The sequence below is a fragment of the Bos indicus genome, chromosome 16 (assembly GCF_029378745.1).
Source record: "Bos indicus isolate NIAB-ARS_2022 breed Sahiwal x Tharparkar chromosome 16, NIAB-ARS_B.indTharparkar_mat_pri_1.0, whole genome shotgun sequence".
In the NCBI taxonomy this organism is placed as follows: domain Eukaryota; kingdom Metazoa; phylum Chordata; class Mammalia; order Artiodactyla; family Bovidae; genus Bos; species Bos indicus.
Window position 1 is genome coordinate 76,750,193 of NC_091775.1, and position 25,603 is coordinate 76,775,795.

A 25,603-nucleotide genomic window follows, 5' to 3' on the forward strand; every position below is an offset into this window, starting at 1 on the left:
CCCACACACACGCACCTAAATGAGAACAAAACAGAATTTGATCTAACATTTGCCTTTCCTTTGCCAAAGCATCATTAAGCTTCAACCTGCCGAGCATCGTAGGCGTATTAGAAACAGGCTCTTCCTGTTGTCAGTAGTCGTGACTGATCCTTATTGAGGTACGTTCAAAGAATAGTCCAGTGACTTTTATGTTTATGTTCAGTTCAGTCAGTTCAAGTTCAGGCACCCAGTCATGTCCGACTCTTTGCGACCCTATGGACTGCAGCACGCCAGGCCTCCCTGTCCATCACCAACTCCTGGAGTTCACCCAAACTCATGTCCATCGAGTCGGTGATGCCATCCAGCCATCTCATCCTCTGTCGTCCCCTTCTCCCGTCCCCTTCTCCTCCTGCCCCCAATTCCCCCCAGCATCAGGGTCTTTTCCAATGAGTCAACTCTTCTTATGAGGTGGCCAAAGTTAGCAATGTTATTAAAGACATAGGTTACTCAGTGTCTCCCCCTACTGTTACTTTCTCTGAGACTCTCTCTGCTCCATGGCCACTTTCCTACAAGCCCTCTCAATGCCACGTGTGTCCTCTCTGCTCTAAAGTAGGTGATGACCTCCTGGACAGGCAGCAGCCCTCTGCTTCCCTCACATGCAGGCGGCTTTTGAGTGAAAACCCACCGTGATTCGTAGCCTTGCTGTCAGCATGCAGATGTTCGCTCTTCAACAACCTCCATCCTCCACATTTCGAGATGCTCTTTCTTTCAGGGTTTGAGGTACACAATATTTGCCTTGCCCAAGACTCAGAATGTACACCTAAAATTTCTACATTTCTTTGTAAATTTCAAGTCAAAAAATAATCTGCAAAACTGCTGAGTAGAATTAAGGATATATTTGCTTTATTTTTTAGAGGAGCACACACAAATACCATTTACTTTTCAATGTGTCAAAAAAGGACAGGCGGATAGATGAATAAAGACATGATTTTATAAGTATAATAAAATGTTGATGGTAGAATCTAGTGGGGAATGTTATGTTTGAAACTGTTCAAATTAAAAAATAATCAAAATAAGCAGAGGCCATCTTTATACCTTAATTGGAAGTCACTTAGATGTACAGGAAGAGTAGAATGGGTAGGTAATCCGTGTCACATTAGCAAAGTGGAAAACTACTCAGGGAAGGAGTTATTCACTATAGCCCCAGACCAGGGTGAATCTCACAAGCACAGTGTTAAATGAAAGAAGCCAGATATTAAAAAAAAATACTCTGGGATTTCAAAATGTAGGATAAAACCGGGCTTCTCAGGTGGTGCAATTGATTAAGAATCTGCCTGCTCAACACAGGAGACACAAGAGTTGAGGGTGCAATCCTTGGGTTGGGAAGATTCCCTGGAGCAGGAAATGGCAACCCGTTTCCAATATTCTTGCCTGGAAAATCCCCTGGACAGATGGGCCTGGCAGGCTACAGTCCATGGAGTTGCAAAGAGTCAGACATGACTGAGCACGTATGCACTACATCCATCACAAAATAAAACCAGGCAAACTGACCTATGCTGTTAGAAGTCAAAATTTCGCTTATCCTGGGAGTGGACCTTGGCAGTGACCTGGGGTGGGAGGGAATCAGAGAGGTGGTGCATCCCGTCTCTTGTTCTGGGTGCAGGTTCACAGGTATGTTCAGCTAGTGAGACTCTGTTGATCTGTGTAGAAATGGTTCATGCACTTTCCTATTGTATTTTAAATAAATTTCCAAAATTGAAATAATAGGACTTCCCACCTCACAGTATTATTTTGTAGTTTAAACTAAAGCCCTTTAGAATGTAAACTCCATGAGGGCAGTCATGAGAATCTGTTTTTTTTTTTTTTTTTTTTTTTTTTACTGTTATTGCTGACTTTAAAAAACGCACGATGTGGGGGTTGTGAGTTCAGTTTTATTGGGGCAAAATGAGGACTAGAGCCCAGGAGACAGCATCTCAGACAGTTCCAAGAAGCTGCTTCGAGCAGGTAGCAAGGAAGGTGAGTATATATGTGACTTTTGGTGAAGGGAGAGTACATGCAATCAAGCCTGTATTTTTTGCAGAAGGTTTCTGCTAGTCACGAAGAGTAGATGTCATCATGCAGGATCTCAGTGTACTCCTGGATATGAGGAGCTATACTATTTGGGCTCATAAAATCAGCTCCTGAAAATATCTATCTGACGACATGTTCTGCCAGTTTTCCAGAGCACAGAGTGCCTCATGTCTGCTCTCCACCCTGAGCTCCCTCCCAGGGGTGTTGCAAGTCAGCCCCTGCAGCAGCACAGGATTTAATCCTCGTGGAGGTAGAGGGCAAATGCCAAGGGCCAAATGGCAAGTGCCAATTTGGAGCTGACACTACAAACGCAAGACTAAAGAAGTCCTGGCATACACCGCACTCTCAAAGCACTTCTCAAAATTCAGCACACTGCTTGTCTCATCACCTGCCACAGGATACAAACTCTCTCAACATGAGACTTTGCAGGCAATAATAATAGTCTATCACCACTCAAAACAAGGCCACTTTTCGCTTTAGCAGCTCTGCTGCTGCTGCTAAGTCGCTTCAGTCGTGTCCACACTATTTTCATATCAAGGATTCATTAACTCACAGACCTAAGTTCAACCCATCAATTGATCAATGGTGGTGAAGAAATCAATGGCGACCGGTGAACTTTACTCCATGGACTTACAACGGGAAGTTAAAGTTGAAAACTTAGCCTGCATTTTAAGCAGCCTGGGTTAATTATTTTGCTTTTCTTACTGTTGCCCTTATTGGTGATCATGTTCTAATTGATCTGTGGCATGAAAACTACTGTCCATTAACATGGTTGGGTATTTTTAGTATTATCCTAAGCTATTTTAAATCAATTATAAAGGTTGTTACAAAGGGACTTAGATGTTGTAAATAATTAACTTTTTTCCCATGAGAAGTATTGTGTACTTAATGAGGAGTCCTTAAGTACTTTTGAATGGTGAAAACCTCTATAAAACACACCATAGAAGATGAGGTCAAAAAGCTTGGCTTTGATTATCATATTAATCATCTCAGGAGAACTCCATGCAGAAGGTAAAACTAATTTTTAACATTCTTTATTCTCTCAAAATTATAAATGGAAATTCTAAGATTACTTCTCTTGAAATTTGAATATAGTCTTTCATTTTTATGTATCAATATTATAAAAAAGATTCTTATAAGTTGTAAAATATTTAGACAAACTTTTTGCTTTGGGAAAAACTACTAAACTATTCCTAAACTAACATAACTTAGAAATCCAAAACAAGACAAAAAAAAAAAAGAAAACCTTTAGCATCTCTAGTTTTGAGGGCATAAGAGACCAGGCTATAAATACCTTAAAGGATATTTTAGGCTAAAAGTATCACCATTTGAAGTTGCTGCTGCTGCTGCTAAGTCGCTTCAGTCATGTCCGACTCTGTGCGACCCCACAGATGGCAGTCCACCAGGCTCCCCCGTCCCTGGGATTCTCCAGACAAGAATTCTGGAGTGGGTTGCCATTTCCTTCTCCAATGCATGGAGAGAAAAGTGAAAGTAAGTCGCTAAGTCGTGTACAACTCTCAGCGATCTCATGGACTGCAGCCTACCAGGCTCCTCCATCCATGGGATTTTCCAGGCAAGAGTACTGGAGTGGAGTGCCATTGCCTTCTCCCCATTTGAAATTAAGTTAACCTTAATTCTAGTTTTAGACTAGAATCCATTCCTAACACTGCTAAGCTTGTATAATTTTAATTCTCTATCCTTACAGTGAGAGCTTAATGTGGGAAATTTGAAAAAGAACAAACCACAAATCATCAGCAAGATTTTTGATTCTTGATGCCTTGATTTTTATCCTAATTTATTCTTTGGTTGAAAGATACTGGAGGGGGTTGCCATTTCCTCCTTCAGGGGATCTTCCCGACCCAGGGATTGAACCCACATCTCTTGCATCTGCTGCATTGGCAAGTGGATTTTTTTTTTTTTAATCACTGCATCACCTGGGAAGCCCTTGATTGAATATATTAGGTAGTATAAATAATTAGTAGGACCATACGATTGAATAAACAGGACACTTCTGAGAATGAAAGTGTCGTTTAGGAATACTCATGGAGGACAGCAGGGCTTAATCGAGACTGTCCAGAAAACGGTACCTGTGGACTCCCTGTTAGAAATCTTCCTGCCCACACTGCCTCATGTGGTGAGGTGAGTGTGAGTGAGGCGGGCAGTGCACAAGTGTGGGCCCTTTAGGAGGGGTTCACGGTGTTCTCGGGCTGCAGGGATGAGAGACCAGGCAGGTCACTGAGTACCAGCAAGAGGAATAAACAGAGTAGGAAACCACGGCCATAATGCTCTTTTAAAACACCAGAGGGAATTTGTTGACTAAAATAGCCTACAGATTATCTATAACCACTTTTAGTTGAATGCTGCTACTGCTGCTAAGTCGCTTCAGTCATGTCCGACTCTGTGCGACCCCATAGACGGCAGCCCACCAGGCTCCCCCGTCCCTGGGATTCTCCAGGCAAGAACACTGGAGTGGGTTGCCATTTCCTTCTCCAATGCATGAAAGTGAAAAGGGAAAGTGAAGTTGCTCAGTCGTGTCTGACTCTTAGCGACCCCATGGACTGCAGCCTACCAGGCTCCTCCGTCCATGGGATTTTCCAGGCAAGAGTACTGGAGTGGGGTGCCATTGAATAGCTTACTACAAATTTTCTGCCAAAAGAGGTTTTGCAATTAAAAGTATGAAATAGAATTCATCTGATTTGATGCATTTAATTCTACAATAAGATAATTTATATGAATAGTTTCCTTTTATTTTTCTGTCTCATTAGGGAAAAAACAGCTGATATAATTGTCTATTAGCAGTACCGTGAGACATTGCAATATTCTAGCTAATTATGTAATTACTGTGTGGTTATAATCTTCTTTCACACAAAGAAATGTCAGCTGTGTTCTGTTTCTCTTAGAACATGCTGCTTGACAGAGTTAGGGGGAGCTTCTCTGAGGAAGTGGCCTACTCAGACTAATTCTGATGATTGAGAGTTGGGGTTGCTAGCAGATTAATTCTGATTGAAAAGTATTGTCACAAAAGTACCTTAAAACGTTAAGTAATAGAAAGTAAGTACTGGCTAAAGTGTCTGCAAACACTGAATTTTAAAATGTATTGTCACTTGGTCACACATTGTATGGTTTTAAATGCATTTTTCAGTGTGCAGCTTATTCTTTACTCATTTCAGAGAAGCCCTGTGGTTTTCCTAGTGTGGAGAATGGGAGGATTGCCCAATATTACTATATTTTTGAAAGCTATTACTTTCCAATGAGCATAAACCAAAATCTGGCATTTTCCTGCTTGGTTGGTTATACGACTGCAACTGGAAAACGCGAGGCGCGGACCACGTGTACGGCGGCAGGCTGGTCTCCAGAACCACGGTGCTTCAGTAAGTCAGTGGTGGGGCCGCTCTCACGTGATAACTCACAAACAGCTTAGCTGGTAAAACTAGGGGCCCCAGAGGGCAGGTGTCTGAACCTTTCGGTAGGTAAGGACAAAATTATCGGCCCTCGGTCTTTTTTACAAAATGAAAGCATATTCTGAAATTCTATAAATCATGTTTTTCATTAACATGTTGTCTTCCTTATCTTTCTAAAAGCAGTGTTATTTTTGGCAGTGCGGGGTCTTCGTTGCTGCCTGGGCTTTCTCTAGCTGCCGTGAGTAGGAGCTACTCTCTAGCTGTGGTGCGTGGCATTCTTATCGAGGGGGCCTCCCTTGTTTCAGAGCGTGAGCTCTAGGCACACAGGCATCCGTAGTCGTGGCACGTGGGCTCAGCTGTTGAGGCTCCTGGGCTCTAGACCACAGGCTCAAGTGGTGGCTCATGGGCTTAGTTGCTCCTCGGCGTGTGGGATCTTCCCAGATCAGGGATCAAACCCATGTCTCTTGCACTGGCAGCTGAATTCTTTACAGCTAGGCCACCAGGGAAGCCCCCTTATCTGTTCTTAATAATACTCTAGGAAGAGAATAAGGGCAATTATTTAAATTGTTATCATCACATGGCAAGGAACAGACACACCATCTAGTTACTTTGGGGAATGAGGGACTTATACAGAGAATTTTGCGGGAGCCAGAAAAATATCTGATGCTGGCCTTAGGAAGTATAAGGTTGTTACTCTAGTATTTTATCATTTGCAAGACTCCCCTCTCCTTTGTGTGACTTCTCCTTGCATAATATCCGTTGAACAATCTGTTTTTCTGAATTTTTGAGTTCACATTCGTGGAAAGGAAATCTGATTGGCAGAACCCAATATTTCATGTCAGGCTACACTAGAAACACCAGAGATTATCAGCTGGTTTCCAGGGGGTCAGGTGACCTCTCTCTGTTGACACAGTTCCCAAGCTCTGTTTTGCAGAGTAAGGGGCTTTGGTTGAGTCAGTTTCACTTAGATGTTTATTTACAGTGGTTGATATGTCCAGTAAACATACCCATGTGGGATAATTATCCGTTCCATGACTTGTGGACAGACCACCAATTTAAGTGTTACACTTTTTAGTGTTAACACAGACCATAGATTAACTGCAATAAATGAACCTCATTCATAACTAGAGGATACAAGTAAATTAAACATCTGAGATGAGATGTTGTGAGAGCAGTGAAGTAGGAGCTGGAAGAGGATGAAGAGGGTCAGTACTGCAGGGTCAGGGTTGAGACACACCCTCTGCGGCCAGACTGCTCTGGTGGATCCGGCTCTACCACTGGGAAGTGGCTTAAACATTCTGGGCCGGACTTTCTCATCTATAAAATGGAAATCACGCAACTTCAGCGAGATAATCTGTATAGAGTGCTTCCACACAGAAAGTATGACATACCTAAACAATACTAACCTTGGACAAATCTCTTTCACCTTTCTGAATTGGTTTATTATAAGGGTTCATTAATCATGCTCAAAAACTGATTGAACTGCATTCAATGCTAAGATAAATGTCCTATTCAACATATCACTGTCCCAAGTATTTACTAAAAATTAGCTCTGTGAACTCGATACTTCGAGACTCAGTCACAGTCTACATAGACTGACTAAGGAGTCTTACTGTGCTCGTAGGCAATCAGAGGCTGAAAAAATAGATGAACACAATTTTCACAATAAATTGTCTGCAGGATTATATAAGGATTCATAGAGTAGGTACATGTGCTTTAGCTACATGATGTTAAAAATTATCAAATGCAGTGGACTCAAAAGTATTAGGAAGTAAACCTAAAAGAAAATCCTTCTATTTCCCATTAATGATAATTAAAAGCAGATCTCTGGATATATTTTCTAAAGTAGATGAGGTAGGGGTGGGGATGACTGTGAAAATCAAAGTCAGTGCATACCAAGAATTTCAGTATCAAACTGAATCAGGTTTTAAAGAGATACTTCCAAAATTAAATTAAATCAAGGAATTGTGAATTCCTTAACATTCACAAAAAAGGTGAATTTTTTTTCTCCTTAAAACTCCAAGAATAACATTAAACTTTTGCTTTGTTAGTTTTACAACTTTTTGAAAAATAAAGCTTAATTTCATCAATTTAGAAAAGAAATATTTTTCTCCCCACAGAAAAGTGCCCTAAGCCTGACTTGAAGAATGGTTACATCTTTGATTCAAAATTATCTTACAAAATACAAGAGAACATGCGCTATCGTTGCACATCAGGATACAAAACCATGGCAGGGCAGGATGAAGAAGTGGTTCAATGCCTTGCTGATGGGTGGTCTCCCCAGCCAACCTGTAGCAAAGAACATGGTACGTGTTTAAGAATCATCTCCTAAAACCTGAAGACAAGAGCTTGGGAATTTAGTCAGTTTAGTGCTTTCTTATAGTGACAAGTATTTTTATTGAAATACAGTTTATTTTCCAGTATATCTGCCAATGCGGGAAGTTATTATGTTGTTTCCTTCAAATGTTGGGTGTTTCCTTCATCCAAGGGACCCCATCTTCCACAGCACACTGACTCCAGGAATTCCTACTTTCTGCTAGTAAAAAAAAAAAGAATTTATGTAAGATAAAAGGAAAGAACCTTAATGAACCTGCTTTTTGAAACATATATAAATGATTTCCTTCATTAGACAAGAATTTGAAATAATGCACATTACTTTATTCTGAAAGCCAATATCAGATAAACTGAAAGCAATCATTTGAATACATGTGTGTGTATATATATATGTGTGTATATGTATATATATATATATATATATATAAAGAGAGAAATGCTGGACTGGATGAAGCATAAGCTGGAATCAAGATTGCCAGGAGAAGTATCAATCACCTCAGATATGCAGATGACACCACCCTTATGGCAGAAAGTGAAGAGGAACTAAAAAGCCTCTTGATGAAAGTGAAAGAGGAGAGTGAAAAAGTTGGCTTAAAGCTCAACATTCAGAAAACTAAGATCATGGCATCTGGTCCCATCACGTCATGGCAAATAGGTGGGGAAACAGTGGAAACAGTGGCTGACTTTATTTTTTGGGCTCGAAAATCACTGCAGATGGTGACTGCAAGTCATGAAATTAAAAGACGCTTGTTCCTTGGAAGAAAAGCTATGACCAACCTAGACAGCATATTAAAAAGCAGAGACGTCACTTTGCCAACAAAGGTCCACCTAGTCAAAACTACGGTTTTTCCAGTAGTCATGTATGGATGTGAGAGTTGGACCATAAGAAACCTGAGCGCCAAAGAATAGATGCTTTTGAACTGTGGTGTTGGAGAAGACCCTTGAGAGTCCCTTGGACTGAAAGAAGATCCAACCAGTACATTCTAAAGGAAATCAGTCCTGAATATTCATTGGAAGGACTGATGCTGAAGCTGAAACTCCAATCCTTTGGCCACCTAATGCAAAGAACTGACTCCTTTGAAATGATACTGATGCTGGGAAAGATTGAAGGCAGGAGGAGAAGGGGACGACAGAGGATGAGATGGTTGGATGGCATCACCAACTCAATGAACATGACTTTGAGTAACCTCTGGGAGTTGGTAATGGACAGGGATGCCTGGGATGCTGCAGTCCATGGGGTCACAAAGAGTCGGGCACAATTGAACGACTGAACTGAACTGAACTGAACTGATGTATCTATCTATCTATATATATATATACATGTAGTTAGTGTGGTGTTAGCTATTTAAATTATACAAACTTGCAGATGGGACATCATCAAAAACTTGTTAATGCACAAGCCTTCTGTTGAATTGTGGCCTTTGGCCAAATACTCCAGAGTAGAATTTGAAGGATGGAAGACCAGTAGGGTTAGGACACAGAGTGCATGAAAAAAGGGACTGAAGAGACAAAGACAAACTTTGATTATTTTTCAGTTTTGCTGAGAGTTGATTCTGTCATATGTTTGTTAAGATTCAAAGTAAATAAAAGTTGAAAAATTTTTGAGATTTCCTTTTAATATTCTATATTCAGGGATGAAGTCCATAAAACAAATGACTTTAATTTTTTTTTTAGAAACATGTTTGGCCCCTGAATTGCATCATGGAAATTATTTCACAACACAGAAAACATTCAAAGTGAAGGAGAGAGTACGATACGAGTGTGCCTCTGGGTACCACACAGCTTCTGGGAAGAGCACAGAGGAGGCGGAGTGCCACCCGTACGGATGGGCCCTCACCCCACAATGTACCAGTATGTTCTCCCTTTGAAGACAGCTGCTTTCACTCTGAAAAAGTCCCTCCCAGAGATGGGTGCAAGTTGTTAGGCTAATTATGTTCCTTTTTCCATAATTTTGCTTTTTTTGCTTCTGATTTTAATGATGTTGACAGTAGGCTTTCCTCATTTCAAGCTCTCAAAGAAGAAAGAATCCTTTTAGCTCACATACTTGAAATGAGTTTATTGATATTTAATAAATGTATAAATTGACCAGCTTTGCTGTGGATAATAGCAAAGTTGCTGAATTCGAATTCAGATGTGGCATGTAAGTAGTAAGTGGATTTTGTTCTAGCAGGAAAAATAACACGTCTTTGTTTTTTATTTGTTCTTTCATTTTTAGAATTAAAATGCTCTTCTTTAAGAGTAATTGAAAATGGTTATTTTCATCCTGTAAAGCAAACCTATGAAGAAGGCGATGTAGTTCAGTTTTTCTGTCATAAAAATTATTATCTAAGTGGCTCTGACTTAATTCAGTGCTATAACTTTGGTTGGTACCCAGAATCTCCTGTCTGTGAAGGTAACTTTTAAAATTTCATTCACAAATAAAATATTATATCTGAATCAGCTTTAATTTCTATAAAAATGTCTCTAATGATATGTAAGAACTCTTCTAATTTCTATTTTTTAAAATAAATATTGTCTTTTAAATTACTGCTATTTTCAGCAATCTTTAATACATTTAATCTGAGTATATAATTAATATGCTTAATTTTTATGTTAGTCTGTAGAGTGGATATAGCTTTTAAATATATTGTTAAAAATCTGTAATAAATTGTAAATCTTTTATTGTAATGAATCCTTTTTCTTATTGGGAATTAACTAGATCCATTGTGCCAGGTGGCAGCCTTGTAAAGGTACTTTCTTATTACTGGGCCATATATTCCCTGATGTGAAAACACAGACTTCAAAATAGTGGGACAAAGTGCAGAAAAAGCAGCACAAAGTTACCAAGAGTGAAAAAGAAAAACTGAAGTCATGCTGTAAGAGCTGCCCTCACATGGGTCATCTATGGTTTCATTTGTATCACTGGCTATGTTCTGGCAGGTGGGATGATTACCTGTTGCTGCTGCTAAGTTGCTTCAGTTGTATCCGACTCTGTGCGACCCCATAGACGGCAGCCCACCAGGCTCCCCCATTCCTGGGATGGAATGGGTTGCCATTTCCTTCTCCAATGCATGAAAGTGAAAAGTGAAAGTGAAGTCGCTCAGTCGTGTCCAACTCCTAGCGACCCCATGGACTGCAGCCTACCAGGCTCCTCTGTCCATGGGATTTTCCAGGCAAGAGTACTGGAGTGGGGTGCCATTGTTAGGAGACAGCAATTCAATAGTCATGTAATCACACTGCAGTGTTCCATGAAGAAAGTTCTGGTCTAGCAGAAGAAAGAGATACAGAGAGTAATTGATACAGTGTGAAAAGTGGTGTCATAAAGTCAGGTATAAGGTGTTCGAACAAACACTGAAGGTTCTGACTGATGGTGTGGGACCACATGTGCAGAGGTGGTGGATAATGTCTGATCTGGGCCTTAAAAGATAGGTAGGGGTTGGAGGATTGGGAGGGGTGGGGACATATAAAGGGCTTGATAGTCTCTGTTTTCTCTGTAGTGTAGAAAATACAGCCATTACTAACAGGCAGGAGAAAGGCAGGAAAGGAAAGCTTGGAAGAGAGTAGTGACTCTTTGAAACAGTTGCTGGGAAGAATGAAAGCTGAGTGACCAGGGGTTGTGTAGTGGGATTGCTCCAAACGGCCAGTGTTCTCTAGTTGCACTGAACAATGATTTTAATTTCTTTTATTAAAAACATTCTTTCTAAAATTTTGCAGTGGTGCCTAACAGCCCTGGTCTAACAGTAGAGAGAAAGATTGTTGGCACATTTCCTATAGCATATTATTTCTGAACTTAATGGCAGGGTCTTCCCTGGTGATCCAGTGGTTAAGAATCTGCCTTCCAATACAGGGGATGTGGGTTCAACCCCTGATCTCAGTACTAAGATCCCACATGCTCTCAGGCAACTAAGCCCACACAGCACAGTTAGAGAGACGCTCAGGTGCCCCAAGGACGAGCCTGAGAGCCGCAGCAATGAAAAGATCCTGCCCGCTGCAGCCAAGACCCAGTGCAGCCGAAATAAATAACATTAAAAAAAATAAATGGCAAGCCTACCTACTTATTACTTATTCCACACTCCTCTACCCGCACCAAAAACTGGTCAGATGCCAACGTCCATGTTACTTTTTTCTAGTAAATAGTCTTAGATGTAAGATGGGCAGTGTCGTAATCTGAGTAACGCCTCCCTGCCCCTCCCATCCCCCAAAGATACTCATATCCTATTCCCTGGAACCTGTGAATGTCCCCTTATGGAACAATGGGGAATTTGCAGATGTCATGGAGTTAGGGATCTTGAGATGGGGATAATATCTGGGCTTATGTAATTGCAACCGCTATAAGAGGAAGAGCGGGATTTGACTACAGAGGATCAAGTAGGAGACGTGACAGTGGAAGCAAAGGTTGGAGTGGAAAAGGAAGGAGTCAGGAGCCAAGGCTAGCTGGCAGCCCCCAGGCGCTGCAGAGGCAGACAAGCCACTTCTTCCCTAAAGCCTCTGGAAGAATGCCGCTCTCCCGACACCCAGATCCCAGCCCAGGAAAGCCGATTCTGGGCTTGGGTTTCCAGAACCGTAAGAGACTACACATGTAGTATGTCAAGCCACTCCATTGTGGTAATTTGTCCCAGCAGTCGTGGAAAATGAAAATAGTCAGTATTTTAGAACAGTTAAGAGGAGGAGATTTTAATTCATATAGACACAGGTTCAGGAATGCCAAGATCCACCACTTATTAATAATTTACTTACTTCTTAAGTTTAAGTTCCTCTGTCTATAATATGGGAGATGAAATAGTCCCTACTTAACAAAATTATTTTAAGATTAAAGGAGATGATGAACGTAAAATTCTGGCTCTTTTTTTGTGTTCTATTGCATGAACTTAACAGCTTAAACCCTGGAGATGTAAATGGCAACCCACTCCAGTATTCTTGCCTGGGAATTCCCAAGGACAGAGGAGCCTGGTGGGCTACAGTCCATGGAGTCCCAAAGAGTCAGACATGATTAAGTGACTGAGTAACAGCTTAAGACCACATACAAGTGTGGGTCAGCTATAGCTGTGTGTCCACGTCTGATGAAGCAATAGGCAAGCCGCAGTGTCATCTGAGGCTGGACAGGGGAAGAACCTTGCACTCAAGCTTTCTGTGATTTGCGGCAGGTTTCGGAGCTTGGCGGCTACTGAGCCGAGGGTCTTAGTGCCTGCTGGCTGCCCCCTGAAGGCAGCCCTGTGCCCCCCTGCCCTGTGGTCCTCCTCCCTCTTTGGAAGCTCACAGATAGGCCAGCTTCTCCTCCAGATCAGTAGGGCACACAGTCTCTCGGGACAAAAGGCCTCCCACACTGTGTTGCATGAGCGTGTGTGCGTGATCACACCTCCATCCTTGTGGCTGTGTTAAACACAGTCACATCATCACATCATCTTCGTTGTGTTCATCGCTTAGAAGCAAGACCCAGTTCCTGCTCCTGGGGAGAGCATGACTGGAGAAAGTGACTGTCAGGATGTGGGAACCCAGGGGGTGACCCCAGTCTGCCTGCCAGACTTCTTAGGGTCCTTGGCACAGCCAATGTGCTTGTGAGATCTTGACTATTATTTCTGGTGGCTATACGACTAAACATCCTGATGTTTTTCCGTAAGGAAGAAGAAATCGGTGTCCTCCTCTCCCTCTGCCTCTGAACTCCAACCTTCAAACATACTCAACCACCTACCGGCACGGAGAAACAGTTCGTATAGAGTGTGCACTTAACTTCGCCATGCAGGGAGCAGAAGAGATACGCTGTGAAAATGGGAAATGGACGGAGCCTCCCAGATGCGTTGGTTAGCAGCACCTCGACTAAGCTTTCCCTGACGAGAAACCTGCGTGTAGAGCTGAATGGTCTCTTCTCTCTCAATTGTCTCCTTTCAGAGGACAAGCAAAGGATGACATGTGAGGCCCCGCCGTCGGTGGAGCATGGCACAGCAACCCCGTCCTCTGAGGTTTATCACAGCGGGGATAAGGTGGCCTACGTGTGTGAGAGGGGCTATCACCTCCGTGGGCCAGGAGAAATAACGTGCAACCGTGGGAGATGGACCCTTCCCCCCGAGTGTGTCGGTGTGTGTGCTGCGTGTCATATCCAGAGCTAAGCCTAGCATGTAGAATTTTTCATTCTCTTTGTTTAATCCACACGCTTATAGCAATAGTCCGTTGCTTAGAAGAGTTTGAAACGCACAGATACAGCACCTACTCTGCCATTTTTCTGAAGCATATGAAGCTGTCTGTAGATTCATATTTTTAATCCAATATAAAGAATAGGAAAGCAAACAATTTTTGAATGTCCTGATTCTAATATTTTTGCATCTGGCCATTCTGACTCCCCCACCCTCTGAGCCATAAACCTGGCCTTTCATTTAACTCAAGGACATGACCAGGTTACAACTCCGGGAGGCCACCCTTCCCGTCATCCTTATTTCTTGGCCAGGTCCTGGAGAGACCTCCACATATTTACCAAGGATAACTATTGCATCAGAAAAAAGCTGCTAAAGATGCTAGAGAAATTAGAAGAGTAAGAGCAAGACTCTTACTAATAGAAAAATGGAACTTTTCATCCATGGGTTGACTGAGACCTGAGATGAAGAGGGAGGAGAAGGGAAAAATAAAGCAGGATAATGACAAACAACAGTTTTAGAACCGACCATAATCTTTAGGTTAAAGAACAGTCTTTACCTTTCCACACTTCTTAAGAATATCTATAGCATGATTCCTTTGTAAGCCAGAAAAGTAAAAAAGACCCATACTTGCTCTTCAGCAAAACATTTGCTGTATTGTCTTGCTTAGTAAATTTTAATAATATGTAGCTGAATGATATTTCTCTAATTTCTGATGAATTCAGGAATCAATTGTCCTAAATTACATAGTACAAATATTGAAGGACTATTGTCTGGGCAACTGTATTATGCCATTATGTTATTATAAGTTCATGTTAATCTAAAAGTAACCTCTTTTCTTAGAAAATACTGAGAATTGTAATCCTCCACCTGATGTAATAAACGGGGCTATTATTGGTGAATTATTGGCAAGCTACCCAACAGGATCCTCTGTGGAATATAGATGCAATGAATATTACTTATTGAGAGGAGCAAAAATATCTCATTGTGAGCAAGGAAGATGGTCATCACCACCTGTTTGCTTAGGTAAGATAGAGAATACGTTGAATTAAAACAGATTTTTCCCCTGCTTTATTGAGATGCAATTGACATATAGTATAGATTTAAGGTGCACAGTGTGATGATTCTATACACAAACACACCATGAAATTATTACCATGACAAAGCTGGCTTACATATCCTTCACCTCGAGTAATTTAGGGGGCTGTTGTCATGATGAGAACATTTAAGATTGTCTCTTGGCATCTTTTAAGTGTACCAAATAATATTGTTAGCTATAGTCGCCACAGGGCTTCCCAGGTGGCACTAGAGGTAAAGAACCCCCCTACCAGTGTAGGAGACATAAGAGATGTGGGTTCAATCCCTGGATTGAGAAGATCCCCTGGAGGAGGAGATGGCAGCCCACTCCAGTATCCTTGTCTGGAGAATCCCATGGACAGAGGAGCTCGGCAGGCTACAGTCCATGGAATCGCGAAGAGTCAGACACGACTAAAGCGACTTAGCGCACATGCACACACAAGCCTGTCCCAACCACCTTATCTAGAAGCGTAACCTCCCTTCCTCCAGCTCTGTGACAGCCCCTCCCCTCCACTCTTCATTCTTCTACTTCACTTATATACGTCGTTTAAAGATGGACAAACAAGATCCATATATTTAGTATATTTATTGTTTACCGTATTGCATTTCTCCCAGTTGGAAGGCAATCTCCATGAAGTCAAGGAGCTTTGTTTTATTTGCTGATGAATATCAAGTGACAGGTGTCCCATAAATATAACACAATAAGTACATTTTCTGTTTGAAGGTTTTTATTTTATAGAAAGGAAATCATGACGAATCTAAGGGTTGCTGGTCCTAAACAATATTTTTAATGTTTCGAATTAAGTGGTTTTAATTTATGGTATCAGTTCAGTTCAGTTTAGTCGCTCAGTCATGTCCGACTCTTTGTGACCCCATGAATCACAGCATGCCAGGCCTCCCGGTCAATCACCAACTCCCGGAGTTCACTCAAACTCATGTCCATCGAGTCAGTGATGCCATCCAGCCATCTCATCCTCTGTCGTCCCCTTCTCCTCCTGCCCCCAATCCGTCCCAGCATCAGGGTCTTTTCCAATGAGTCAATTCTTCGCATGACCAAAGTACTGGAGTTTCAGCTTTAGCATCATTCCTTCCAATGAACACCCAGGACTGATCTCCTTTAGGATGGACTGGTTGGATCTCCTTGCAGTCTAAGGGACTCTCAAGAGTCTTCTCCAACACCACAGTTCAAAAGCATCAATTCTTCGGCACTCAACTTTCTTTATAGTCCAACTCTCACATCCATACATGACCATTGGAAAAACCATAGCCTTGATTAGATGGACCTTTGTTGGCAAAGTAATATCTCTGCTTTTGAATATGCTACCTAGGTTGGTCATAACTTTTCTTCTAAGGAGTAAGTGTCTTTTAATTTCATGGCTGCAATCACCATCTGCAGTGATTTTGGAGCCCAAAAAAATAAAGTCTGACACTGTTTCCCCATCTATTTGCCATGAAGTGATGAGACCAGATGCCATGATCTTCGTTTTCTGAATGTTGAGCTTTAAGCCAACTTTTTCACTCTCCACTTTCACTTTCATCAAGAGGCTTTTTAGTTCCTCTTCACTTTCTGCCATAAGAGTGGTGTCATCTGCATATCTGAGGTTATTGATATTTCTCTCAGCAATCTTGATTCCAGCTTGTGCTTCTTCTAGCCCAGCGTTTCTCATGATGTACTCTGCATAGAAGTTAAATAAGCAGGGTGACAATATACAGCCTTGACGTACTCCTTTCCCAATTTGGAACCAGTCTGTTGTTCCATGTCCAGTTCTAACTGTTGCTTCCTAACCTGCATACAGGTTTCTCAAGAGGCAGGTCAGGTGGTCTGGTATTCCGATCTCTTTCAGAATTTTCCACAGTTTATTGTGATCCACACAGTCAAAGGCTTTGGCATAGTCAATAAAGCAGAAATAGATGTTTTTCTGGAACTCTCTTGCTTTTTCCATGATCCAGCAGATGTTGGCAATTTGATCTCTGGTTCCTCTGCCTTTTCTAAAACCAGCTTGAACATCAGGAAGTTCACGGTTCACGTATTGCTGAAGCCTGGCTTGGAGAATTTTGGGCATTACTTTACTAGTGTGTGAGATGAGTGCAATTGTGCAGTAGTTTGAGCATTCTTTGGCATTGCCTTTCTTTGGGATTGGAATGAAAACTGCCCTTTTCCAGTCCTGTGGCCACTGCTGAGTTTTCCAAATTTGCTGGCATATTGAGTACAGCACTTTCACAGCATCATCTTCCAGTACTTGAAATAGCTCAACTGGAATTCCATCACCTCCACTAGCTTTATTTGTAGTGATGCTTCCTAAGGCCCACTTGACTTCACATTCCAGGATGTCTGGCTCTAGGTCAGTGATCACACCATCGTGATTATCTGGATCATGAATATCTTATTTGTACAGTTCTTCTGTGTATTCTTGCCACTTCTTCTTAATATCTTCTGCTTGATTCTCTACCATTTCTGTCCTTTATCGAGCCCATCTTTGCATGAAATGTTCCCTTGGTATCTCTAATTTTCTTGACGAGATCTCTAGTCCTCCCCATTCTGTTGTTTTCCTCTATTTCTTTGCATTGATTGCTGAGGAAGGCTTTCTTATCTCTCCTTGCTATTCTTTGGAACTCTGCATTCAGATGCTTATATCTTTCCATTTCTCCTTTGCTTTTCACTTATCTTTTTTTCACAGTTATTTGTAAGGCCTCCTCAGACAGACATTTTGCTTTTTCGCATTTTTTTTCCATGGGGATGGTCTTGATTCCTGTCTCCCGTACAATGTCACGAAGCTCTGTCTATAGTTCATCAGGCACTCTGTCTATCAGATCTAGTCCCTTAAATCTATTCCTCACTTCCACTGTATAATCATAAGGGATTTGATTTAGGTCATACCTAAATAATCTAGTGGTTTTCCCCACTTTCTTCAATTTAGGTAATAAGGAGTTCATGATCTGAGCCACAGTCAGCTCCTGGTCTTGTTTTTGCTGACTGTATAGAGCTTCTCCATCTTTGGCTGCAAAGAATATAATCAATCTGATTTTGCTGTTGACCATCTGGTGATGTCCATGTGTAGAGTCTTCTCTTGTGTTGTTGGAAGAGAGTGTTTGTTATGACCAGTGCGTTCTCTTGGCAAAACTCTATTAGCCTTTGCCCTGCTTCATTCTGTACTCCAAGGCCAAATTTGCCTGTTACCCCAAGTGTTTCTTGACTTCCTCCTTTTGCATTCCAGTCCCCTATAATGAAATGGACAACTTTTTTGGGTGTTAGTTCTACAAGGTCTTGTAGATCTTCAGCGAACCATTCAACCTCAGCTTCTTCAGCGTTACTGGTTGGGGCATAGGCTTGGATTACCGTGATATTGAATGGTTTGCCTTGGAAATGAGCAGAGATCATTCTGTCGTTTTTGAGATTGCATCCAAGTATTGCATTTCGGACTCTTTTGTTGACCATGATGGCCACTCCATTTCTTCTAAGGGATTCCTGCCCACAGTAGTAGATATAATGGTCATCTGAGTTAAATTCACCCATTCCAGTCCATTTTAGTTTGCTGATTCCTAGAATGTCAGAGGTTATATGAAATATATAAATTCACTTGATAGTAATGTAATATATATTTTATTGTCTATGTGAAGAGCTTTAATAATACAAAGTGGTAAATATAAAATACTGCTTTTGATGCCTATCGTAATTTTATTGTAAAAATGTATCATTCTCATACTTGTAAGATGAGAAAAGAATTTAAAACAGTCTTTGTTTTACAGAGCCGTGTACTGTTAACGTGGGTGACATGCGCAGAAGTAACGTGGAGATGAAGTGGAATTATGAGGGAAAGATCTTACATGGAGATTTAATTGATTTTGTATGTAAGCAGGGATATGAGTTGTCTCCATCAACCCCACCCTCTGAATTATCTGTGCAGTGTGATAGAGGAGAAGTGAAATATCCTTCGTGTGTTAGAAAAGGTAAACAACAGTGCTTCCTGACTTCCCTGATGGTCCAGAGGTGAAGGCTCCGTTCATTTCACTGCAGGGGCCTCAGTTTCCGATCCCTGGACCAGGAAAGTTCTGCATGCTGCAGCCAAGAAAGCAAACAAACAGTGCTTCCTGACATTTTCCTAGGTGACCAATATCACAGGTGATCAATATGGTTCAGAGGATAACACCTACCACCCTCATCATCCAATCTGTAAAACTGGGAATGAGCTGATCAGTTACCAGTCAGCACATACCCTTAAATAGGATGACGGGAGGACATCTTTTAACTTCATAAGTCAATTTTATAAAAGGAGAAATCATGAGATGTTGAAAATGTCACCAGACTTTCAGAGGATGGATCACTTTCTTGTGGGCAACCAGTAAGCTTGTAAAGTTCACCTCAGGGTGAGCCAGAGAGCATTGTCTCAGAAGAGAACTTGAAGTAGAGGGAGAGAATTTGTGGACTCCTTAGACAGGGGACTGTCACTTTTAATAAGGAAAAAAGGAAGAGAATGCATTCAGAAACATGGCTTCAAGACAGATCTTACACGGTTTCACTTTTGGAAGACAGAAAGGGGAAAAGTAAAATCATGATTGTTATACTTGGCTAGTTTTAAATGCGTATTTAATGCTATGAGATTCTAATTGCAATCATAAATTTTATGTATGACGTGACGGCAGAAAATGCTTTTGATATTTAAAAATTACTTGAGAGTTGTCTTAAAAATGTTTTAACATGAAATATCTTGTTTTATTTCTGTAGCAGTTATGAAAGCACTGGCCACCTACTATAGCAATTCATTGTGGACTTTAATAATTATTTTTGCAGAATCTAAAAGAATGTGTGCATCTCCCCCAGCTATTAAAAACGGAGTTATTAAGAGTTCAACACTCAACACCTATGAAAACGGTTCTTCGGTGGAATACATATGTTTCAAGCACCATTTCCTCCAAGGGGCTAGGGAGTCCTATTGCTTGGAGGGGGTGTGGACTACACCACCTTCATGTTTGGGTATGTAGTGCTACATGTGTCTCTATTTGTTCAAATTGAGCCAGACTTTCCACATTCTCTTCTCTTTGAGTTGATATAACACCAATATAGGATGAGATGGTTGGATGGCATCACCAACTCAATGGATATGGGTTTGGGTAGACTTTAGCAATTGGTGATGGACAGGGAGGCCTGGCGTGCTGTGGTTCATGGGGTCACAAAGAGTCGGACACAGCTGAGCGACTGAACTGAACACTAATATAACACTTAAGTTTGCATTTGTTTTATTTTATTAGTGTGCCTGTTTATTTACTGGTTTCTACTCTTTGCTCTAGATCTGGTTATTGTGTGTGCTTATTTGCTCAGTTGTGTCCAACTCTCTGCAGCCCATGGACTGTAGCCCTGCAGGCCCCCCTGTCCATGAGATTGTCCAGGCAAGAAAACCAGAATGGGTTGCCATTTTCTACTCCAGGGGATCTTCCCGACCCAGGAATCGAACCTGTGTCTCTTGCGTCTCTTGCGTCTCTTGCGTTGGCAGGCAGATTCTCTACCACTGGTGCCGCCTGAGAAGCCCAGGTGATCCTCTAGATCATCAATAACGGGAGTCCAGCCCTCCTAACACGGACTCTTTAAGTACAAACCATGCATCAGGTACGGGGTTAGTAGGACCTACAGGGTGTATAAGCCATGCGGTATGTGTGACCAGGCTAACGGCGGGCATCATGTTATTGGTGCTCCTAGGGAAATGCGGACAGCAGGAACAAATATAGGAATGGCCTCCTCGATCTAAAAGGTGAAACACGGTCATGCCTCGTTGGCAAGGCATCCTATGGAAGCGACAGTATTTCCCAAGATTCTCAGGAGGTGTAAAATAACATATTTTTAAATAAAAAGAAAAATTTCTTTGTGTTTATTTCTGACTTTTATTTATTCTCTTATTATTTCACTGTCTTGGACTTTTGTACAAGGCTGAATAGAAGAAGTGGTGTGTATCCTTGTATTCCAATCTTATAAGTAAATCTTCCAGTATTCTTCTTTAACTACAGCATTACAAATACTTATAAAAATCAAAGATACAGAAACCACCTATTTCTATTTTGTTAAGAGTTTAGAAAAACCTGTGTGTTTAATTTTAGTGTATCTGTAGAAATAATCATATGGTTATTATCTTTGCTCTTTTCCCCTGGAATTACATTGCTTCTTTTTGAAGGTTAAAGCATGTTTGCATTTCTGTAACAAATCTGACATGACTGTGATGAATTATGCTTTTTATATACTGCTGAATTTTATTTGCTAATATTCTACTTATGATTAATGTATCTTTGTCATGTGAGAGATTATGTTTGTTATTTTTGTTTTGGGTTAGTTTCTGCTAACCTCATGCAAGCTGAAAAGTATTCCCTCATCAATTCTCTGGATTTTGTCTGAGTGATACTGTTTCTTTCCTAATAATTTTAAGAATTTATCAGAGATATCACCTGAGCCTTGAGGATTTTTTTGAGGAAAGATTTCAATGACAACTTCAGTTTATTTAATAAATACCAGGTTATTATCTCTTCTCTCAGTTTCAGTAGGAAGTGGTTTGTATTTGTCCACTATACCTAAATTATCAAATGTGTTGACATAATGTTCATAACATCCTTTTACCCTCTTTTTAGTGCTTTAGTGATGTGTCTTCTGTTATTACTGCTATGAAGATGTATCTCTTTCTTGTCATATCTTGCTATAGCTCTATAAATTTTATTAGTCCTTTCAAGAGCCAATATCTTCATTTTTTTGATACTTTCTTCATATGTTGCTGTTTAATTAATTTGTATTTTTGTCTTTATTATTTCCTCTCTTCCACTTTCTTGGATTGAGTCAGTGTCAGGAGTCCAGCTTGTTTCTACCTTTCCATAAAATACTATCTGTCCAGCAATCACTGGTTTGTCCCATGGATGTTTTATTTGCATTTTCTGAAGAAGAAAAAGGAAAAAAAACTATTTCAATGACTATTACTACTGATCAATATTTTCTAAAAACATCTTTTTTTTACTGTCTTTGAAAACCTTAATGGCATAAAACTCAGTAACTGGTAGGATGTAGCCTTTTTCCAAATTCAAGGCAACAGAGATAAATAACAGACGGCTTTCTGTGAGCTTTAAACATATTTTCTAACTTGAGTATTAGTTCCAACTAACTTACTTACTGCTCTAATGCCTGGGATTCTAAGCTCATTATGAGAAAACAATACAATGGCTAATACTGAAAGGCATCAAGATAGTTTTTGGTTTTTTTTTTTCAGAGCCTTGCACATTATCTTTTGATACAATGGAAAATAATAATTTACTTCTGAAATGGAATTTTGACAATAGACCATATATTTTCCATGGCGAGTATGTTGAATTTCTTTGTAAGGGAGATACTTATATAGCTGGGTTTCCGGATCCTGTATCTGAATCCCGAGTGCAGTGTGACAGAGGACAATTAAATTACCCAAGATGTGTTCAAAGAGAAAGGTAAGAAGGAGTTTGTGCTTCCAACTATTTTTTTTTTCTATTCAGATTGTTATTCATGAGATTCATTATGCTATAAATTTCAGACATATTAGGTTCTGCAACACTCCTACTTTATGGTCATTTAGAGGGGGAAAATGTTTATATTTTTTTAAAGCAAGCAAACTTCAAGAAGCATTAACTAATTCAACAAGCTTTCTGGGTGGTCTAAGATCAAAGTCCCATTTGCAATTTGGTACTTGTGACTCTTTGGCAATTGGATAAATATATCAATTTATATGAGTCACATCTAAATGTGGAAAAATTAACCTATATGTTCTGAAATAAGAGAAATCACATTTTCTACCATTTTCCATAGAAGTGCATGTATAAGCAACAGTGATGGGAAGCACAGCCGGATGAACTTTCTCCTGAGGGAAAGCATGTTAATAACAATGATGAGTCTGTGGCATTTATTTTCAGGAATACATTTCTATATAAGAATTTGGAAGTTTTTTCTGAAGTGCTGTTACATAGCGATTTAAAAATATATTTTCTACTACTTGATCAATGGAAAACAATCCCATTCTTTTTTTTTTTTTCAGAAAAAAATGTTAAAATAATGCAATAAAATAATAGAATTAATTTTATCAGGTCAAAATATTGCCCCCTTTGAAGATACATTGTAAAATGGGAATTATACTCTATAACTAAGAATATTTTAAAATTACTTAATGGCCAAGTACATGTGGTACTCTTCTAGTGATTATAATGAACTATATGAACTACATAAGAAGCATTCACAAGACACATAGGTGTAAAACTTTTTTTTATTTTTTATTGCAGTGAAAATCAGAGTTGAAAAATTTATGTGCTAGTTAAATATTTCATTACATCTTGCATTTCCCATTTCTAAGACAAAAAAGAATATGCAACTTGGAAAAATTGCAGAAAATGGTGTTAGTGTAGTTAATGACATTGAGTATTTAAAAAGAAATTGGTGGTATAATTTATCAAGGATGGTTACTTGCTTTTATCAGTATCTCATTAAAACAAGGACCAATTGTATGAAATAGTGAATGGTTAAGATTGTAATAAATACTTGACCAGAAATGATGCTTATTTCAACTCCTTCCCCTTTTTCTCTTTTTTCATTCTTATCAAGGATGTTGTCTTATCAAGAACCCTTAAGGACATAAAAATGAATGGCATAAGATGAACAGCATTTGACACACTATAAAGTGTTCTATAAAGCATAATTGTTAGAAGAAAACTGTTGGATAAAAACCTCTAAGTTTTTACTTGCATGAAGATTTGACTCTAAACTGTTTACCCAGGATATTTTCTATAAATAAAAGCCAGATATATTGTTTTATTTCTAGTTTGGTTGACTTGCCGTGTGACTTCATCTTTGCTGAATGTCTTCCATCTGTTAAAAAATCGATCTACACATCAAAATATTTCTGGTTCCTAAAGCCCATTCACTGGGCTATACTGTCCTCAATATATGTTCAGGAATTCACATTTGTCTTTGTAATCTTTGTTAATATTAGTGTTTTCTGTAACTTTTAGTTCAATATTTATGTCAATACAAAAGAACCAACCTCACTAGAGCTGAGAAACTATACATTATGTTAGAGGATTTACGTTATCAAATGCAGATGAGACTACCCTTCAGACTTTTGAAGGATAAAGAACTTTTAAAATTAACTGTATTATTAACAACAAGGTTAGTAATCAAATTGTGAGTTAGTGAACCATCCACCTGTTCAGATGTTGCCCACAGAACACAGTTACGAAAAGAACACTTGCTATTTTTATATTACACACTTTTAGTTATTTTCTAGATCAGGTCATTATTGGAATCTTGCAGATTAGAAAACCTGAGGTCAATGAGACCTACAAGATAGGCAGGTCACACACCAAAAGACACTGTGTCAGTAACACTAGGATCTATTGGAGTCCTGAAACACCACATGGTCACTTTTCAGTATGAAGGAATGAAGCTGTGGTTGGACTTAACTTTGTGGACTAAACACAGATTCATTTGATGTTGAACCATATATATTTCAGTCAAATTTCAATTTTATAAGATCCACTCTGAAAAACTACTCTTGGAGATGAATGGAAATAATGAATATGGCCTCGAGGAAGGATAGTTCTAAAACACACCTGGTTTGTTGTTGTGGTTGTTAAGTCACTAAGTTGTGTCCGACTCTTTTGTGACCCCGTGGACTGTTGGCTGCCAGGCTCCTCTGTCCATGGGATTTTCCAGGCAAGAATACTGGAGTGGGTTATTATTTCCTTCTCCAGGGGACCTTCTCAACAATATCAATAGGAAAGTATTAATCCTTTCCAATTAATTCATCAATTAATCCATTAAGAATGATATTGATATCACGGGCTGTGTCACAGCTAATGCAGGATTCAGAGATGAATAAAATTTAGCTCATTATTTCAAGGAACTCACAAAAGAAGAAATACTTAATTTAGTACAAGAGTTAAACTTGTATTATTTGTCATTAATTCAGACATAACAAGTGAATGGATGGCAGAGTTCCAGGGGTATTTGAGGGGAACTGCTCAGGGTAAACTTTGTTCAACCTGGGTAGCTTCCTATCTCCCTGATTTACTTCCTAGCAGTTTATTTTTAAATGCGGGTTTCTGCATTTAAAAAGTAATTTAGCAATAGTACATAAAGTTTCATAAGTTAAAAAAGGTATTAACCTTTTCCAATTAATTCAGCAATTGTTCTATTTATGAACAATATTGACCTTGCTTTATCCCAGGAAACAGAAGGTTCAGTCAAGGTGGATAATAGTCATGTGGGGATATTGTATCCAGTATTGCTATGTCCTCTGATTTGATAATTGGGAAATCTATTGATCTTTATATTTGTTGTTGATTAGTTGCTAAGTCGTGTCCAAACCTTTGTGACCCTATGGACTGCAGCGTACCAGGCTTCCCTGTCCCCCCGGGGCGTGGGGGTGGGGCGCCAAAAATTTTGTGAGCAGTGTGGCTTATCAGCTGCCATTTTGTAAACTTCTAATGCTAAAGAAACAAAAGTGTGAACAGGAGAGCAATGAAGCATTTAAAGGAGTAGCGTTGAGGGAGGAGTAATTAACTTTTTTGGTATAGCTGAGCTGTGGGATACTTCCTGGAAAAAGTTAAGTCTGAGGCTTACAAAACTAGGAAGATATTCCAAGTAGCAGG

The 25,603-nt window shown here is 39.9% G+C and overlaps 1 protein-coding gene across 1 annotated transcript; it reads left to right on the top strand.

The window, feature by feature from the left end:
- Positions 1–2,908: 2,908 nt before the first annotated feature.
- Positions 2,909–23,765, top strand: F13B (coagulation factor XIII B chain). Its single transcript, XM_019976572.2, has 12 exons — positions 2,909–3,060; positions 5,220–5,420; positions 7,571–7,756; positions 9,459–9,635; positions 10,000–10,176; positions 13,382–13,561; positions 13,650–13,835; positions 14,732–14,914; positions 18,713–18,913; positions 19,755–19,937; positions 22,201–22,414; positions 23,556–23,765. The coding sequence occupies exons 1-12, from the start codon at positions 2,997–2,999 to the stop codon at positions 23,587–23,589; spliced, it is 1,986 nt and encodes a 661-aa protein (XP_019832131.2). The 5' UTR covers positions 2,909–2,996; the 3' UTR covers positions 23,590–23,765.
- The last annotated feature ends 1,838 nt before the right edge of the window (positions 23,766–25,603 follow it).

Coding starts and splice junctions, on each gene's coding strand:
- F13B (XM_019976572.2), top strand. CDS start 2,997: ATGAGGTCAAAAAGCTTGGCTTTGATTATCATATTAATCATCTCAGGA. Junction 7,757..9,458: donor AACCTGTAGCAAAGAACATG/GTACGTGTTTAA, acceptor TTTTTTTTTTAG/AAACATGTTTGGCCCCTGAA. Junction 22,415..23,555: donor AGATGTGTTCAAAGAGAAAG/GTAAGAAGGAGT, acceptor ATTCTTATCAAG/GATGTTGTCTTATCAAGAAC.